Below are 20,382 nucleotides of genomic sequence, written 5' to 3' on the forward strand. Positions count from 1 at the left end.
TCTACATTAGGCTTCCACAAAAAATTTAAATTAAAATATAATTTTTTCACGCATTTTTGAAAAAATATAGTACAAAAGATGCGTCCTGGAGAGCTCCTTAAGCAGTCAATTAAAAGTAGGAACAGATATCGATGAAAAATATTATAAGTCAAATTATCTTCGAAAACGTGTCATTTTATTATTTGTCACTATAGTAGATATATTGATAAATATATAGAAAAATTTACAAGAATGTAGTATAAACGGTGCGTCCTGTAGAGCTCCTTAACAGTGACTACACCTTGCATAAGTAAGTTTGTAATAATTCACAAGCAGGTACAGATATTGAGGAAAAAATTTATAAGTCAAAATTTTCTTAGAAAACGTATCAATTTTATTATTTGCCACTATAGTAGATGTATTGATAAATATATAGAAAAATTTAAACTAATGTAGTACAACCGGTGCGTCCTGTAGAGCTCCTTAAAAAGTGACTACATCTTGCATATATAAATTTGTAAAAAATTAAAAGTAGGTACAGATATTGATGAAACAATTTTAGGTCAAAATTTCCTTAGAAAATGTATCAATTTTATTGTTCGTCACTATAAAGAAGTATTGATAAATATATTGAAAAATCAAAAATGTAGTACAAATAGTACGTCCTGTAGAGCTCCTTAAACAGTGACTACATCTTGCATAGGTAAAATCATCATCATTTTTTATTCATTGTATGAACCTTGTGTATATTTTTGTAATTATTAATATAAATTTAAAATATTTATCAGGCACCTTACAAACCTTAAAAAATACGTTTATACTGCGAACAATATTTTCACTAATTAATTAACAAAAATTAATTTTTATCACAACTCACCCCATAAAAAAGCTACTGCTACTGCTCCCAAACAACACAAACCACAGCTTATAACATTTTTAAAAAATTGTATAACACAATTATTTCAATTTTCAATCAATTATCTACTTATCTAATTAATCACCTTCCAAGTTAAATTAGAAGTGTTAAATAAGAATTCCTTGCACTACTTTATATAAGACTTTCAGCACTACCTTGAGAATTATAGTGGTGGACACTCTTTTTAATTCGATTATTTATCAGATTATTAAAAATTATACCTTGACTTAGTATTGACTGAAGATTGACGTTGATTGTTGTTTTGTGCAAGTACAATAATAAAAAATATTGTTTGATTTGATTTAAATAAACATAATTGTGTACAGGAGATTATTTTTAATGCTGTTTGTTTAAATAAATTAGTTATAAAACTGGTACAAAGGTAATAAATTACATAAATATGTTTTAGATTTTTATTGGGTAAAATATTAACTTGCAAAATTATCTAGTTTGGTAACTTTGCAAAATTAGTTAGTTTTAATAATAATGTATTTTTTTTTTAAATAATGTATATTTTGTCCTGCATTTTCTTATTAAACTATGATAACAACATACTTAGTTTTGGTCACAGAATATGATTATGGAACTTAACTGCGGAAATAATTATTTTGAGGTGATTAAATGAGTGAGTAATTAATTTTACAATAATTAGCAGTTTTTGCTATTTATTTTTAAATTTATTTCTTATGACTACAACATACTTAGTTTTGGTCACAGAATATGATTACGGAACGTAACTGCTTTCGAAACGTCGAAAATAATTATTTTGAGCTGATTAAATGAGTTAGTAATTAATTTTACAATAATTAGCAGTTTTTGCTATTTATTTTTAAATTTATTTCTTATGACTACAACATACTTAGTTTTGGTCACAGAATATGATTATAGAACGTAACTGTACTGCTTTCGAAACTCCAAAAATAATTATTTTGAGGTGATTAAATGAGTGAGTAATTTATTTTACAATAATTAGCAGTTTTTGCTATTTATTTTTAAATTTATTTCTTATGAGTACAACATACTTAGTTTTGGTCACAGAATATGAATATGGAACGTAAACTGCTTTCGAAACGTCGCAAATGATTATTTTGAGCTGATTCATTGAGTTAGTAATTACTTTTACAATAATTAGCAGTTTTTGCTATTTATTTTTAAATTTATTTCGTATGACTACAACATACTTAGTTTTGGTCACAGAATATGTTGATAGAACGTAACTGCTTTTAAAACGTCAAAAATTATTTTTTTGAGGTGATTAAATGAGTTAGTTATAAATTTTACATTAATTAATTAGCAGTTTCTGTCGTTTATTTTTAAATTTATTTCTCTTGTAATATTATTATTACTTTTACATTTTCTATTATGAAATTTCTTACAATTTTGTATTATTTCTCATCACTAATTGGAATAAAATATCTTATATCAAATTCATCGACAGCCAATAAATCTTACAATCATTGATCTTTAATTTATGTATTGATTTTTTGTTAAGAATTTTGCTACTCATTATAATTATATTTTCATTAATAATACTTATTTATGCACATTTTTAGTTGCTACAATTATTTATTATTATTAATTAAAATTTTGTTAAAATTTCAAAATTAATTTTTTTTCTTCTTTTCCTAAAATTAATAATAATCTTTCTAGAAAAATTATGACTAAATATTTTTACAATCTTTGTTATATAATGTTCATGTATAGATAGTGAAAAACCATGGACTTTGATTTTTTGAATGAAAATGTGCAAGTTATTGCAACCTTTTCAAGGAGCTCTGCAGGAAGCACCGTTTGTACTACATCTTTGTAAATTTAACAATACATTCATCAATATATAAACTGAAGTGAGAAATAATAAAATTAACACATTTTCTAAGAAAATTTTGACTTAAAATTGTTTTTATCAATATCTGTACCTAACTTTAATTTTTTACAAACATATTTATGCAAGACGTAGCCACTGTTTAAGGAGCTCTGCAGGACGCACAGTTTGCACTACATTCCTGTATTTTTTTTATATATTCATCAATATGTCTACTAAAGTGACAAATAATAAAATTAACATGTTTTTTAAGAAAATTTTGACTTATATAAAGCTTTTTATCAATGTACCATCATGATGTTGTATATATATGAAAGTAGTTGTATCCATTTGAGGAGCTCTACAGGACACACCGTTTGTACTACAATCTTATAAATTTACAAATATTATAAAATGATATATCTGCTATACTACCAAATACTAAATTTGATAAGTTTCTCAGCAAAATTTTGAGTTAGAACAAATTCAGTATATAAAATATACAAACACATAAATTCTGCAATTACACGTATATTTTATAGAAGTAAAATTATTTTTAATTTTTTTTTAGTATCGAAATAAATTCGATATGGCAGTTTTCACTATTATTGCTGTTTCATGACGGTGTCATATAATTAAAACATTTTCATTAATGATTTTCCTGTACTCGAATCAGATTTCGAACATGGCATTTCAAATAATAATTCTTAGAATTGAAACAACAGAATCATAAATATCAATAGTATAATACAAAGGTGATATCGAATTACATATAAGAAATTGTTATTATTATTTTATAATGGGACTGAAGACTTTGGTGTTATGTAATGGATATAAAATTTTGACATTCTTTAAAGATTTTTATAATCTTATCAAAATATCGATTTTTTTAAAAATTTTCTTAACTAGCATTTTTTTTGAAAATTTAAAATAACAAGTTTTTGAAACTTTGAAAAAAAATTCTAACTTTTCATTATATTCGGATTTTCTGTCCAGAACACAAACTTGAATTAATTGCAAATTCAATATAAATATTTTCACGTTTATAATTTGCTAGTTTAACTATAAATAAAACTACATGCTACAATTAAATAATATTCATCTATTCACCCTATTAAATTTAATTGAACATAATCCATCAAAACCATTCGACATTTGACGTATGAACCGCCGACTATTGTTTCATTTTAAATTAACCCTTTTTTCGTATATTGTTTATTAATATGTATATTTTATTTTTGAAAGATAGCTTAAGGAATCCGAAACATTGGAAATAAATACATAATTTCAACATTTTTTTTGTTTACAATTTAGATTTTTTCAAAAAAAAAACACAAATACATGCTAAATAAATATTTAAAACTCATTAATCAAATTTAAGTCAAAATAAATATAAACTCTATCGAAAGCCTTCAAATCCAATGATTTTTTCTTGAGTATTTTTGAAACCGGTTTAAAATATTCTAATTAGTGTCATTTTAATTAATTTACTTACTAATTTTTTTATGCTTATATTGTTATATTAATATAGGCAATTTAAAATTACTTTTTTGTGATTATTTTCTTTAAAAACTAGTTTTATCCTTTAACCTGCATAATATATAATTCGTTGGCAGTTGTAAATGAAATTAATCAATTCATAAAACAAATTATATATATAGTAGGATTAATTTATATATTTATATATATAGATAATATCAGATCAGATTTTTATGAAAAAAAACTGTACTTATTTGTAGAAGATAATAATTTATGATTACATATTTAATATTTAAAGAAGATAATAATTATGATTGAAATATAAAACACAAAAGAAAGTATACAGTAATTTTTCCCCATTAGTATGGAAAATATTAGCTGCATATTTTCTTCTGTTTTTCATATTTTGCTCATAATTAATTATTGATTTAATATATTTTTGATACAGAATTATTTCAGCTAGAATTTAAATGCTCACTTTATTCTTATTTGTAATGTTTTTGAAATAATTATTTTTTTAAATTTATTTTAGAATCATTTTTGTTGTGTCTTTTTCTAAATTTTAATACCTATATATATTTATTTATCATTTTGAAATTAATGTCAATTATTAATACCACATAGAGCAAAGTATATTTATCAAAAGTTAAGATTTATTCAATTTTATATCAGTTGAATTAAATTATTATATCAAATTTATATACAATAAGTACAGTCAGCTACTTTTACAATTACATTTAATACGAAAATAGAAAAGTGACTAATATTTATTCAGAATCTGTTTAATATCTTATCTTGATTTTTTACATATTTTTCACATAAATGATTTATTCCTTGTAGTAATGTAGATTGCAATTCATTCAGACCACTTCATTCAAGAATTCTAAATGCTAATGCATTGGAATTGATAATAAATTTTTTAAAATATTCAAAAATGAGAAAAAAGTCACTAAAGAATATTCATATTTAGTTTATACCATGTATTTTACTTTTATATATTTTTAGTGTGATATAATAATATGGTGCACACCAAATAGACATTGCTCAAATTAAATTTTATATATTTTTTTAACACTGAAGTCTATTTAATTTGATGCACTTATTACTGGAGAAGGTATTTTTTGACTTCCAAACAATTTAGATTTATATTTCAGATTACTACTGCTTGATACCAAGTTAGCCAAAATCGGTTCATCAGGATGCAAGGTCGTTTGCAGGGCTGAAGCACTTACTTCTGAGCCACGGTAAACCTATTTATTCCGATTATTCCAAAAAGTGCATCAAAATCTTCTACTTCCTCGTCACGTATGATGCAGGAATGATGGTGCATTTATTTGCATATAATAAAATGACATAACAACTATCTCGATTCATATTCTGGAGAGGATATGATGCCATTCCATCATGTAATATATTGTTTGGAAATTTATAATATAATATAATCAAATTAAATGCAATTAAAGTGCATTAAAAGAATATATGAGATGTACAAGACCTTGATCTTGAGATTGCAGTTTAAGAAAATTTACTAGATATTGTAGAAGAGATGGAAACTTATAATAGTAATCAGTATATTTTCGTCCGTAAGTCTAAATTGTTTAAATATTTCACAAATATGTTTATTTATTAAATTTTTGCTATTATGTCAGCAAATACTTCGAGTATAGTTAATTGTAATTATTATTTTGCTTGGGAAGAGCATATTGCGTAAAATAGAAGCGTTATACTTGACGTGGATGCTATAGCATTCATCGTATGTAATGAATAAATATAATAATCTGACTACCCTTATAAACGATGATTAATCAAATTTTGGATATCACAAAAAATTTAAAAATAAAATGACTGTTATTAATTATTGTATCTTGCTGAAACTTGTACTGGCAGTGAACGTGTTAATCAATAAGCATTATGATTTAGATAATTGAGATAAAAATTAAAAGAAACTTTTTTCTTAATTAAATTAAATTCAAATTCACGAGTATAATGATGTAGCAAAATCACTTGAATTTTTTATTCAAGATGCGTAAGATATGTAAATCGATTTTTTACTATAAAAAATATATTAGTAATTCTGTTTGCTCTTAAAATGTTGATTATATAATATTTTCGCATTACTGTAACCTTGATAAATACAATTTATTCCGCATTAGTAAAAGAATCTTACATTTTTTTCGCACTTTTTTCCTAAAGATTGCGTTTTTTATTCATTTTGAAGGACTGTGACCAAGATTTCTAATATTTAAAGACGTCAAAGTTAACATTGATATATATAAATAAATAGGAATAAATTATTATAATGCATGTTAATTTATTTAAATATTCGTTTATGGCCATTAAATGAAATAATACGTAATTATTTATTCAAATTTTTGTTTAGATAGATTTCTTTTCGTTTCCGAATTTCTTTGATCATCGTAGTATATTGCATTGCATAAAAAAGTTATTAATTTTATATAGCATACTATGCTAAATGTGATAATTTATACAAATTGCAGAATAAAATTGAATAAAAAAAATTATATACAACTTTTTTGACTATATGTTTTAGGTATAATAATAATATTCTTAGTCCTAAAACTTTTGAAATAATTATTTATACTATTGAGGAGCCAGGGACATTTTAAATTTTTTTTAATTAATATAAGCTGAGATTCCCTGATTATTCTTATACAAAATAAAGTATGGCCGATGGCTGTATTTATTCCTCTATTAAATGGAGTAAAAATAATTTCGTAACTATTGTTCATTATATCACAAATAATTATTTTCTAAGAAAGTACGAAATAAGATATATATCAAATTTATTAATTAACTTCCCCTAGAGTAAGTTATAGTAATGGGCCAAAAATCAAAAATGAAAATTTTTGCATATCTTAATATATTATGAATATATTAGTAACTAAAAAATTATTAATTATTAAATTTTATTTAATTTTTTTATATTAATAGTGTGATATAAAATGTGTAGAAACTTTCTTTACAAAATCGAAAATTGCTTTTCAAGTCAGTTTTCTTTTTTCATAAATATAGTTTTCTTGAAAAGTTGTTGGAATTATTTATAAACATTATAACAAACTTATATAAATTATCATTGTTGTTTTTTTTTAGATTTAGCACTTTAATTTAAGGCAAAACAAATTAAAATAAATAATGAATTTTATATAAAATTATTTATTTGAGATAAACAAATTTGTTTTTTCATTGATTTTTTTATCAACTTTTTATTAAACTTGAATTTTGAATTGAATTTGAATGAATTTGGATCATATAAATATGGAAATCTACTCTTTTTTTTTATTAAATATGTGAAAAAAACTTGTTTACTATGATTGTAAATAAAAAATTTTAAGATATTTAAATAACCTTCGACTTTGTTTCATAGAATTTTAAAAAATACCATTCATTTTCAAATAAATTTTATGGAAATATAAATATATTATTAAAACAAGTTTTCCACAAAATTATTAAATTATCATAGTATTATCAAAGTTATTTTAAATTTTATTCCTCAGATTCGACTGATATTAGGATAGTTATTAATATTAATTGAATATTATTCCGAAATTGTTATTAAATTTAAAAATGATATGTTGCAATAATTAACATAATATAATATAATATAATATTAATATAATATAATAATGCAAAATTATCATAATTTTCTAAAGAAAATACTCTCCAAATTAAGTTTAACTAAGACATAAGGTATTGTAATGAATTTTAGTTAATTATACCTTTATAATATTATTAATAATATTATTTACCATAATTATTATGCTAGAATTTGGTTTCTCAAAGAATAGTTAATTACAGGCTCCAATTCCAAAAGTTTGAAGATTTTTTGCATATAAATAAATACAGCAACAAGTTTCAAAATTTATTTACAAAAATATACAATAATTTGCTACTTAATATATTTTAAATATATATTTTGTTAAGGAAAAACATAATTATTTGGATCAAATTCTGTCATACATTTTAAGGTATTGTAGGCTGCTTCGCATTTATCCGAAAAATTCAAATCTAAAATAAAAAACAAATCATTTATAAAATTTTTAAATATTAATATCGAGTAGAATATAATTTTGTATATTTTATATAGATTTATGGTACTTTAGAACAATAATACATTGAATAGAGTATTTTCTTCTTTCCAGTTAATAATTCTTTTTCATTTTTAAAGTGTCTGACAAATTAATTACATATATGAAAATGCTAAGAAATATGTAAGAAATTACATATATGAAAATGGTAAGAAAAACAAATAGTACTTCTAATAAAAAGAAACAAATTATTGAAAATATTTATATTTTAAGAACATAATTTATAATTTACATGATTGTTGAGAGTGGGAAAGTGTAATTAAATTTGAACTAATTTATAGAAATTTAAAAAAAAAAGATGAATTAGGTACTACAAAATTTTTTACAATACTTTACAAATAAATGTATAAATTCATATAAAAGGGTAGCATAAATATAATTAAATCCAGAGACAAAACTATGTATTGTTGTACAGATTATTTTTCTGAAGATTCTAGTAATAAAATTTTTAAATTTTTATGCAAAATTTAATAGTAGCGCTATCTAAAACTTCGTACAAATAAAATTTAGTAAAGATCTTCACTCAGACTGCTTGCCAAAAATAAACTTAACAACTCACTCTATCTCTTGTAAAAAATATTCATTATGGTTTATCTACTAAAGATAATACAAACAAAATATTAATATTAAGCTAAAGAATAAATATTAAAATTTTCAAAAAGATGTTATATCCATATATCATATTTTTTTTGTAGAATTGGCATCTTATTATTCAAATTTTTTAGACTTTTGCCTTCTAACATATCTTCTGGTCTTTCATCGTTAACTAAATAATTGAAAATCTTTACAAAATTATTTTTTTTCACTCTAATCAATATGTTTATTTTTATAAGTATATTCTCACTTTTTTTGTAATTTTGCGGAATTCTCAATCACCAGAATTTATATTTATATATTATAATATTATTTTTACTTACGTGCATCTTTACAAGCCAAAATTTGAGCCTTGGTTGGCTCTTTCAATTCTTCTGGTAGAAAAATGTCCAGATTTTTGATTGCATCATCTACATTTGTCTAAAATACACAATTTTTAATAACAACAATTATATATATATATATATATATATATATATTAATATATTCAATTATGTATTTAACCTGATCATATTTCTAGGTACAACTATCATGTTCTATTTGGAACCATAAAATCATGTATTACTAATATCGTTAGATAATATATAATTTTATACAAGGAAAAATATACATAAAAGAAATTACACCAGAATTTACTTAATTATGATTAAAGTGATAATTTTCCTTTATTCCAAAGTTTTCTTTTATTTAAAAAAAAAAGATTATTACATATAGGGGAAGAGAACTCAATTTCTGAGAAAACAAGAATTTCCAAGGGAAAACAGGAATTTTAATATTATTGACTCATTTGTTGAATTTTATTTTAATATTTAATATTAATTTCATCTTTGATAAGATAAATATAATCAAATTCCACTTATGATAATTAACTGAAAGTCATCATCATGATTTAACAATTAGTACAAAATCTTATCATATTTTAATTATTTATTAACTTCCCGAAGGAGAAGTTTATGTTCTCATCAAAAAACCCGATTCGCTAATTTTATGTTTTCTCGACGTTTCAAGCCATTCTGAATCGAATGAGACCAAATTTGGAAAAAGTATGTGTGTGTGTGTGTGTGTGTGTGTGTGTGTATGTGAACAGATTTTTTGCCGTAAATCGACGTTTTCTCGAAAACGGCTGGGTCGATTTCAAAAATTTAAAAGCCATTCGATGTATCTCGACGAGAACTATTGTTTGTCAGTTTTGTGCGACGATCGGCCAAGCCGTTTCTTCATAAATGGCAGAAAAGTGAAAAAATTTTCGTCTACGTTTTAGCCCGCAATTCTGAATCAATTTTGAAAATTCAAAAACCGTTCGAAAGATATTGGTTGGGAATCGTGCTGATTAGTTTTTGGTAGAGATCGGTCGGGCCGTTTTCTTGTAATAAAGTTTTTAAAAAAAAAATTTCGACGATTTTTATGATTATTTTTTTGACGATAGATACCATAGTCTTCTAGATCATACTAAAATATTACGGCCCTACGACAACTGGTTCAGCTTTAAAAATTCGTCAAAGTTTGCAAAAATCAGTATGGTCTTTTTGGCATTTGTCAAAATTAGACTTTTGATCGACGTTTTCTCAAAAACGCCTGAACCGATTTTAGAAATTTAAAAGCCATTTGATGTATTTCGGTGAGGACTATCGTTTGTCAGTTTTGTGCAACGATCTGCCAAGCCGTTTCTTTGTAATTTGAAAAAAACTTTTCGTCCACATTTAAGCTCATCCTACCGAACGATTTTAAAAAATCAAAAACTGTTCGAAAGATATTAGTTGGGAATGATACTGATTAATTTTAGGTGAAAATCTACCGAGCCGTTTTCTTGTAATTAACTGTTGAAAAAAAAATTTAAGCCGATTTTCATGGAATTTTTTTGGCGATATACATCATGGTCTTATAGAACTTACTGTAATATTACGGCCTAACGACAAGTAGTTTAATTTTAAAAATTCGTCAAAGTTTGCTAAAATTATTATCGTTTTTTTTAAAGTAGGATTAATGAAGTATATTATTTACACTTTTTTTTATTAAGTCGATTATTTACACATTTCGGGAAGTTCATGTAACTTGCCTCAAGGCTAAATACCAAACCAACTAGTTTTTTATTTAGCTTGACGCATATTGTATATTTTTTTTGCATACACTTATAAATAGTATTATTAAAAATAAAAAAAATCTAATTAATTAATAAATAATTACTTTAAGTTACTTACCGAACGTGTAAAGTTCATCACGCATCCAACGTAGCACTAAAATAATAAAATGAAAATATTAAAAAAATATTGAATTAAAAAACACGAATCAACATTTCTCATATATATTTAAAAACTAACAATTAACATTTCCAGTAAAATTTAAACTAGTTGTAAGTGGCACTTTGCCTTAAACATTCTTCCAACTTTGAACCAAAACGATTTAGATGCTTTTAAATCAAATTTGATTGAAAAAAAACAAGAGAAAGTCGGATTTTCTGGCAAAACCATAAACTTGATAATTATCACCATTATGAAAACACTCGTGGCATTTTTTATATCAATAATAAAATGTTCTCTATTGATCTTGAGCCATAAATCACGAGATCTGATTACAACATTCTTAGAAATAATCTTGACCATCAACTCTTATATAATTATTATCATTATTATAATTAACAATATTTATAAATAAATAAACTTACCATGAGATCGTGATCCTGTGGAAATTTTCCTTGTCTCATTCCATCGATCAGTTCTGGAAATTGTTAATAAATTATACATAACATTTGTAGAAGATAGTTTAAATAATTTATGCATTTATGCATTTACATAATTATAATATCTTGTAAATAAGTGATCGGAATTTTCTTATATATATATATATATATATATATTTTATTTATTTATATATGCAAAATTTACCTGAGCTTACGTTATATTTAGGTTGACAAATTCTTCGAATTAATTTTTGATTTGCTTCTAGTTGTTTCATTGTTACTTTCTGAAAATAATTAAATATCAACATAGATATATATTATTAACATTATTCAAATAATATCTCATTTTTAACTATAAAATCATGTATTACTAATATCGTTGGGCAATATATAATTTTATACAAGGTAAATATATATGAAAGAAATTGCAACAAAAGATGCATAATTATGATTAGAGTGATAATTTGCTTTTAATTCAAAGTTTTCTTTTATTAAAAAATGTTAAAATTAAATTAAATGTAAATGTTAACATATTATTATTATTGGTTCCAAAAATATAACTCACCAACCAACATTTATACTTACAACTTACATCTACACATTTATATTACTACTAGATTTTTTATTTATTTATTTTTTTATTTTTTTTACTTTTCTTACTTTTATATTTTTTTAGGGTTGTTGTACTTTTTGGGTGAATACGGGGCAAAAAGTGCCAAAAATAAAAATATGGTGCAAAAAGTAAGTACCATAAAACTTAATATTTCATTTCTATTGACGATATGAAACTTAGATGACTTTTCTTAGAAGGCAGGTCCAGCGAATTTGGGGATGCAGAAAAATTGCAAAATTCACATTGGTTGGTCAAAAGGATTTTTATGAATCATTATGTATTTCAGACTTTTTATTTATATACAAATAGAATTATTGATAAATAAGTAGACAGATAAAAAAATATGGTGCAAAAAGTGCCAAAGATGAAAAAACTGGTAAAGGTGAAAATATGGTGCAAAAAGTGTTAAAAATGGAAATATGGTGCAAAAAGTGCCAAATATGGGGCAAAAAGTGTGAAAAATGAACATACTGTGCAAAAAGTTCCAAAGATAACAATATGATGCAAAGAGTGCAAAATGTGTCAAAGATAAAAATACGGTGGAAAAAGTGCAAGAAATGAAAATATGGTGCAAAAAGTGCCAAAAATAACAGAAAACAATAATTCATTTCTATTGACGATATGATAGATAACATTTTTCCGAAGATAGGTTCAGCAGTTTTGGAATAGCTGAATCTCATTAGTGGTAAATGCCACTTACAACTAATGCATTTTTTTAGGATAAGTTATAGCAATCGTCCAAAAATCGAAAATCATATTTTTGCATATTTTTACGTTGTCTTTGTGCGTGTATGTCTGTTTGTGTTCGTGTGTGTGTGTGTATGTATGTGTGGATCCAATTTTTCGTCGACGTTTTCGGGCGCACAGATCAACCGATTTGAATGATTTAAAAATTCAATTTGTAATGATGGGAAGAAGTGGTGATTAGATTTTGGCAAGGCAAGTCCAGCCGTTTTGGAGATACGGAGCAAAGAGTGCAGAAAATACAAATCGAGTTTTTAAGAGAACAAAGCATGAGATTTGAATGATCCAAAAAAGATTCCATTCGTAATAAAGGGGATTAGTTTTTGGCAAAGGCAGATCTAGTCGTTTTGGAGATACCAAGCTAAAAGTGCAAAAAATTGCAGTTTTTGAGAGAACTAAGTATGGAAAATAATTCGGATTTTATGTTTGATTCTAGCTAAAGTTCTTAAGCTCGCTTATATACTTTAAATAAATAATTTTAACGTTGCAATTCAGTTTATATAACCCCTCAGAAATATGAGATAAGGACCTTTATTCTAATTCCGTTTGATAATTTATTATTTTTCATGTATCAACGTCATCGTTCAATCGATACATTCAATATTCCTCGAATATTTTATTACGGTACGGGAAGTTCCAGCAATTTTCCTTGAGGCACGATGCCACTAGTTTCGAAATTTAGTGAATTTTTGTATGACAATAGAGTACATGGTCTTGTTAAACATATCAAAATATTAAGCCTAGAAAAAGTGGTTAATAATTAAAATTTGAATTTTTAAAAATACTCCGTGTATGTATTAGGCACGTACGTATTTGTTTTTTTAATAATGTTTGATAAAAAAAATGTACAAAATTATAGAATAATCTGCAATAGTTTCTCACATTATCACTCATAAATTAATATATTAATTTCTTATCGGTTAAGACAATTATAACTTGCCTTAAGGAAAAATGCCACTTACAACTAGTATTTATCCACGTTTTGGCAAAAAATCTTGAACCGATTTCAAAAATTTAAAAATCATCCTAAAAATGTCATTTGAAAATCATACTAAAATTACTTTAGGACCGGGTGATTCTTTGTGATTTATTATCGGTTAAGACGATTATTTACACATGTCGGTAAGTTCATGTAACTTGCTTTAAGTAAAAATGCCACTTACAACTAGTATTTATCCACGTTTGGAAAAAATTCTTGAACCGGTTTTAAAAATTGAAAAATATCACTAGAGAATCGTACTAATTAGTATAGGTCTTAAGGTAAAATGCCACTTACAACTAGTTGTATAATATACTTTAAAACATTCATACCTGTCTATCTATAATTTAAAATTAGCGCCAAATCAAACACCAAAAATCTTTCCTCCTACCCTCACCATAGATAATCCACCCCGGTTCAAATAGACACCCCTACCACTCCCACGCAAACAATTTCAAATTTTCAAATTTAAATTTACCGCTTAAATTTGCAATCGACTATCAATTATCGATGTCTCATCTAATATTACCAAATTGCACTATCTTTGTCCCTTTCATTCTCAAATCTGCTGTTGCCAAGGGCATTTCTTTTCGGTGCAAACGCGGAGGAGGACGGACGTGTTAAAAAAATTAATTAATTAAAAATCCGTTGACATCGGTCGTAATTGTTAATGGTTATTGAATATTAATATTAGATAATTGATTAAATTTAATTTGTCACAGGTGCGTTTTGGTATTTGGGTAAAATTTGGTGCGTTTTTGGGTTTTTGCACGTGTTGGGTTCTTGAAGCCGATTTTATGCAAGGTCATCAAAGAAGACATTATATGGAACGTTGTTTGTATATAGTTAGTTAATTATTTTATTTGTTTTTATACGTTTCACGAATTATATATATATATATATATATATATATATATAAACCCGACGAACTCCGTTTCGCCACCAGATGGTTTCGTGAGAAAGATGGAGAAATTTTCTGTTTGTTTTATATTTGAAAAGGAAAAATTTGATTTTATTACACAACAGTAATGAATTTATTTCGATTACAAAAATGAAGTGTTTTTTAGTTGAACTTCTCTAAGTAAATGGAAGTGAATCCGCAAATTATCCGTTTCATTGAAGTGCTCTTTGGTAAACCACATTTTTTGTTTTTTGGTCTGACGATAACACAAACAAAGCGGATGGTTTTCCAATTAGTGAACAGGCAACGTATAACTGCCCATGTGAAAAACAATGATTTTCTAAATAATCTATTTGAAATTTATCCCGCAAACACTAAGCGATTGGCCTTGCGACTTGTTATTGCGAACGCAAGGCGAATTGGAAATTGCAATCGTTTGAAGTCAAACGGAAGACCAGTCGGAATCATTGGTATGTCACCAAATCGCCAGCAATTTTTTATTGAATGGTTAAATTCAGTGCGTGTACATCATTATGGTTTGCGGCAAGAATTGCTCGTTGACTTAATTGCAAGCATAATTCTGATAATTCTCACTAATGTCATCACTCGAATTTTAAATTCAAAGAGTTTATCTCCAATGAATAACCTCCTTTTTTGACATTTTATTTAAAATCGTATGGCAATTTTTTCTAAAATATATTACTAATTACTAAATATTAATTTATTATCTTAATAGTACTGTTATTTTATTATTTTCAAAAACAAATGTGTTTTTTTCTTTGAGTAAAGTTAAATGCAAATTCTCATTTGTGCAAGCGTTGTATACAGAGAAAGTCATCTTGTTTTTGTTAATTTATTATTTCCATATAATTTAGAATTTTATAAATTTTATAAAAATTAAGGTTTTGTTATTGTACTAATTTTTTGGTAATTATTTACCATTTTAGTAGTGTAAATTAAAATTACGATTTTTATAAATTCAGTATTGTCGTTTTTGTTTCACATTTACTAGTTACTTATTTTATATTTATATTACAGTTATTTATTTTCCTTTTATATTTACCTTCCATTATATAAGTTCAAATTAATTTTAAATATTTTATCAAAAAACCTACTACATTATTTGTTTCTCTTCAAAATTGTGCAAATTGCGAAACAGTGTTTTATACTTTTGGTGTAAAATTTTATTAATTTTAAGTATGTAAAACAATTTTTTTCGTCGCATAAAATTGGCTTCTAGGACTTTTTTTTAAACAATTTATATTTTTACAACATAAAATTAAAAAAAAAACATTCGCATTGCTTTAAAAAAATCTCGTTTTTTTATATAAAATAAATGTGTTTAAAATAAAGTGTAGTGAAATAAAATAAAGTGTTTGTTGGTTGTAAAGACTTATAAAGTGTGTATATATAAAGACTTATAAAAGACTGATAGTGTCTGATACAAAGGATTTTACAATTTTTTGTGCTGAGATCCTGATCAGCTCTCTTCTGGAAATCTGGAGGTAATTTTTAACATTTTTAAATTTATAATCAAAATTTTATTACAAATGTAAAACAAAATAATATTCAGAAAGTCTGTAGTCAACAATTTTATCTCCTTAAAGAATTATATGACGAAATATATTAGAAGTGTGTTTAAAAGTAATAATATAATCACATACTTTTAACATGTTAATTGTTATATGTGTCTGACGCTAAGAAGTTCTATATAAGCTATGTCAGTCATATATGTGGTATTTTTTCTGAAACAAATAATTTCCTTGATATATTTTCAACTAAATTATGTGATAAAGTTACAATGACCTATGAGAATATCTGACTTTTTTTTTAGTTTTTGTGAAATAACTCTGAAAGTTTATATAGGGGCACTCTTTTTCAGTTAGATACGGTGAAACTAGATAAAATTTACTAAATTTCAATGTAAACAATTATATACACTCTGATATAAAAGTTTTGAATGAAACGACTTTGTATTCGATATTTCAGACTTCCTCAATAAATGGAAAATTTGGAACATTTTTCTGGTTAATAAAAATAAAAAAAATAATGTTCTCCAAACCTTTAAGTCTTTTGCATGATTTCTAGAGCAAATTTTTGTTCAATTAATTTAGAAATAAATTTAATGATTAATTTGTTTTTTTTTTCTATTTTAGACAACAAATTGGTAATCTGGATGTTTCAGAAGAATCGGTGCTTGTTCGCGTTTGGTGAGTTTTTTTTCAAAATTCTAAGCTTGCTTTTTTGGATGGTATGACCAAAAATCGAATTCACAAAATTAAAAAAAACATAGGTACACAAATCTACATTTAAAATCCCAATCAAACAATTTATTTAAAATTTGTAATATATTTATTTTTTGTATGGAAATTTTGTGAAAACGATACACAGATTGTCTATATGTATATGTATGTAATTTATTTATAATTTATTGTTACTTCAGTAATTTTTGTTGTAACTTTTAACTAATATCCTGCAAAATTATACAATTGACAATTACATACATATATACATACATAAATTTACAAAATACAATAATAATTATTTAAATTTTGCATAAATTTAGGCAACAAATAAATATTTTTCTATTCCAACTGAAGTCATAATTTTTTGTATTACTAGTATATCTTCTTAAAGAAAACATTTCTTAAATATTGAATTAAAAAAAATCAAGGTACATTTTAAATTTTTTATTAAATAATTTCTTACAATATTTATTGTATTTTGTATATAAGTCTGTCTGAGTTTGGTTAAGGGTGGTAGTCAGGGTTAATATTGTTAATATTATTAGTTAGATAGTTTGGACAAGAATATGGTCATACCATTTTATATATATATATATATATATATATATATATATATATATATATATATATATATATATACATATATATATATTAACATGTATTTTTTACAGCAGTGTTAAAATAAAAAAATTAATTAAAATTTTTAAAATAGTGCAAATATTCATAAAATTCGCGTAAATAAAAATGTCTAAGCAAAAAGTGTTTATGTTAAATATTTCTCATGTAATTTCGCGTAAAAAATTGTGAATTAAAAGTAAGAATATTATATATTTTATTTTAATTTAAAATAAGGTAAATAATGATTATTTAAACAAAAAGTGTTCAAAAATATTTAAAGTGTAATTTCGCGTAAAAATTAGTGAAATGTGTTACGAAGAAATGTTTTCTTGCAGCAAATTCTGAGGTAAGATTCATTTATATATATTTAAAAATATAAAATTTTTACATATATTTTTATTAATTATTTTATATCATTATATTAATTATAATATATTAACTTTCATACATTTTCGAAATTTTTAATTTATTATAAATATATGCATTTTAACTAAATTTTGTACCAATTGCTTTTGTACTGAATTTTGTGGACAAATACTTTGTTTAGTTTTTCAAGAAATATTTTTATATATTTTTATTAATTTATATTAAAAGTACATAAAAATTTATCAGTTTAATTAAAGTTTTAATATGAATATTTCATTCAGTTTAATTTTATAATATGAATAACAATTTAATAATATGAATAATAATTTAATTTTTTTTAATATGAATATTTTTGTTTTGTTTTCAGAATATCTTGTTCCAAGATTTTATGGATTTTAAGGACATCTTTAAGGATTAATTCGATTCTTTGGATTTAAAGGTAGGATTTTTTGAAATAATTTATTAGATACCAGTTTATTTATTTATATGTTTTGATATTTTAAATTTTAAATTTCCCCAATTAGTCCTTCTCGTTTGTATTGAATGTAATAGGATCTATAATCTTGTTTTACAAAAAGGATATTTTATAACAAAACTCAGGATAATTGCTAAAAAAATGAAGTATAAAATTATATATATATATATATATATATATATATATATATATGTATGTATAAATGTAGCCAATTGAATTATCTGTATTTGTTTCTCACAAGGTATTTGGCTAAAAAACCTTGGTATTTGGCTAAACTATTTTGCAACAATTTTTGTGATTGAAAATTCTCTTCAAAATTAGCTCTTCTCTTAATTTTGTTCATTTTAAATCTTAAGTTAAAGCTTAGAGTATAATATAATAAAAAAATGGTCAAAATTTGGAATGTTATTTAAAAAAAAATTGTCATCGAAATTTTCAAATTAAGGAAAACACTTAATTAATTTCAAAATTATTTGAAAACTTAGAAATTATGTGCATTTGAATATTTGTTGAGAATTATGTTTATATGTTTATTTTAAATTTTATTTTATTAGATACTTTGTTTATTTGAGATATTTTTTATTCGAGAATTATTTGAATTTGTTTGTAAAAAATCTACAAACACCAAAAAACTATATTTAATACACAAAATTTTATATACCAGATATTTTTTATACTCAAAATTTTAAATATTCTAAATCCTAAGTACTCTAAATTTTGTTTATTCTATGTTTTGTATTTTTACACATTTAAATTTTTACAAATTCCAAATTTGGAGTGTTTAGTATATTTAAAAATTTCATATGGAGTATTTGAAATTTATTTAATAAATATGAAACTATTTGCATATAAAAATGATTTAGATAGTCGAAATTTTTATGTTTTTGTTTTTTAAATGGATAGTATTTTAATTTTCCTACATTATACCTTTTTTGTAATTGAGTATATATTGAGGATTCTAAATTTTTACTTATTAAATAAAATATTATCTTCAAAATTACGAGTAGAATACAACTATATAAACAGTTCGTCTTGAATTAAAAAATATTTAATAATTTAAAAAATATATGTTCTTTAAAAGTGAAAATAAAATATATATAAGTATATATATATATATATATATATATATATATATATATATACGTGTTGAGATAAAAACTATTTTTAAGAAATAGATATAATTGAATTATTAATAAAAACAACACTCAATATAATTTAATACACTCTCGATTTTGCTTAGTATAAACATTAATATTAAATACAAATATCTAAAATAATATTAATATAAATAATTATGTTAATAAATTTTTGATAAATATAAAATCTTCTTAAACTTACCCCTTCGGTCAAACCACACAAAACCACAAAACCAACTACAACCAAAATTATTTTAACCATTTTGTACTTAATAAATAAAACAACCTAACAAATTATTTAAAACAAAAACTACTAATTAAATTTTTACTTTTATTTATTTATCTATTAATAAATTAAAATTAATTCGATGCAATGTTCAAGGATGAGATCTTAACAACTTATGTCGAAGAAGATCACAAGATCCTCATCTTATATAGAATGCAACAGCAAACCGCGATTTTTATGAGATCTATACAATTGTTTATTGATACATTATTATTTAGCAGAGGTGGACAAATACAGGTCTCTGATTAAAAAATCATTTAGCATAAAATTAATAAATTTATTTTAATAATTGGTTATTTAATTATATATAAACTATTTAATTACCAATAAATTGTTGTTGATGAACTTAAAGATTTATATATATATATATATATATATATATAAAATATTTCATTGTTATATTAATATTATTCATGTTATTTTTTCTAGTAATTTATATTTATGTTTATTAATTTAATCATTATTA

The 20,382-nt window shown here is 23.7% G+C and overlaps 1 protein-coding gene across 1 annotated transcript; it reads right to left on the reverse strand.

Moving 5' to 3' along the window:
- Positions 1 to 8,112: 8,112 nt before the first annotated feature.
- LOC113389381 (general odorant-binding protein 72-like) lies at positions 8,113 to 19,895 on the reverse strand. The gene is made up of 6 exons (XM_026626428.1): positions 19,833 to 19,895; positions 11,758 to 11,836; positions 11,538 to 11,590; positions 11,074 to 11,109; positions 9,199 to 9,295; positions 8,113 to 8,201 (listed from the first exon to the last, which is right to left on the reverse strand). The coding sequence occupies exons 1-6, from the start codon at positions 19,890 to 19,892 to the stop codon at positions 8,113 to 8,115; spliced, it is 414 nt and encodes a 137-aa protein (XP_026482213.1). The 5' UTR covers positions 19,893 to 19,895.
- Positions 19,896 to 20,382: the final 487 nt, after the last annotated feature.

Source organism: Ctenocephalides felis, unplaced genomic scaffold (genome assembly GCF_003426905.1).
Source record: "Ctenocephalides felis isolate EL2017-DRISC unplaced genomic scaffold, ASM342690v1 CF-g0.4_SCAFFOLD_03573, whole genome shotgun sequence".
NCBI lineage: Eukaryota > Metazoa > Arthropoda > Insecta > Siphonaptera > Pulicidae > Ctenocephalides > Ctenocephalides felis.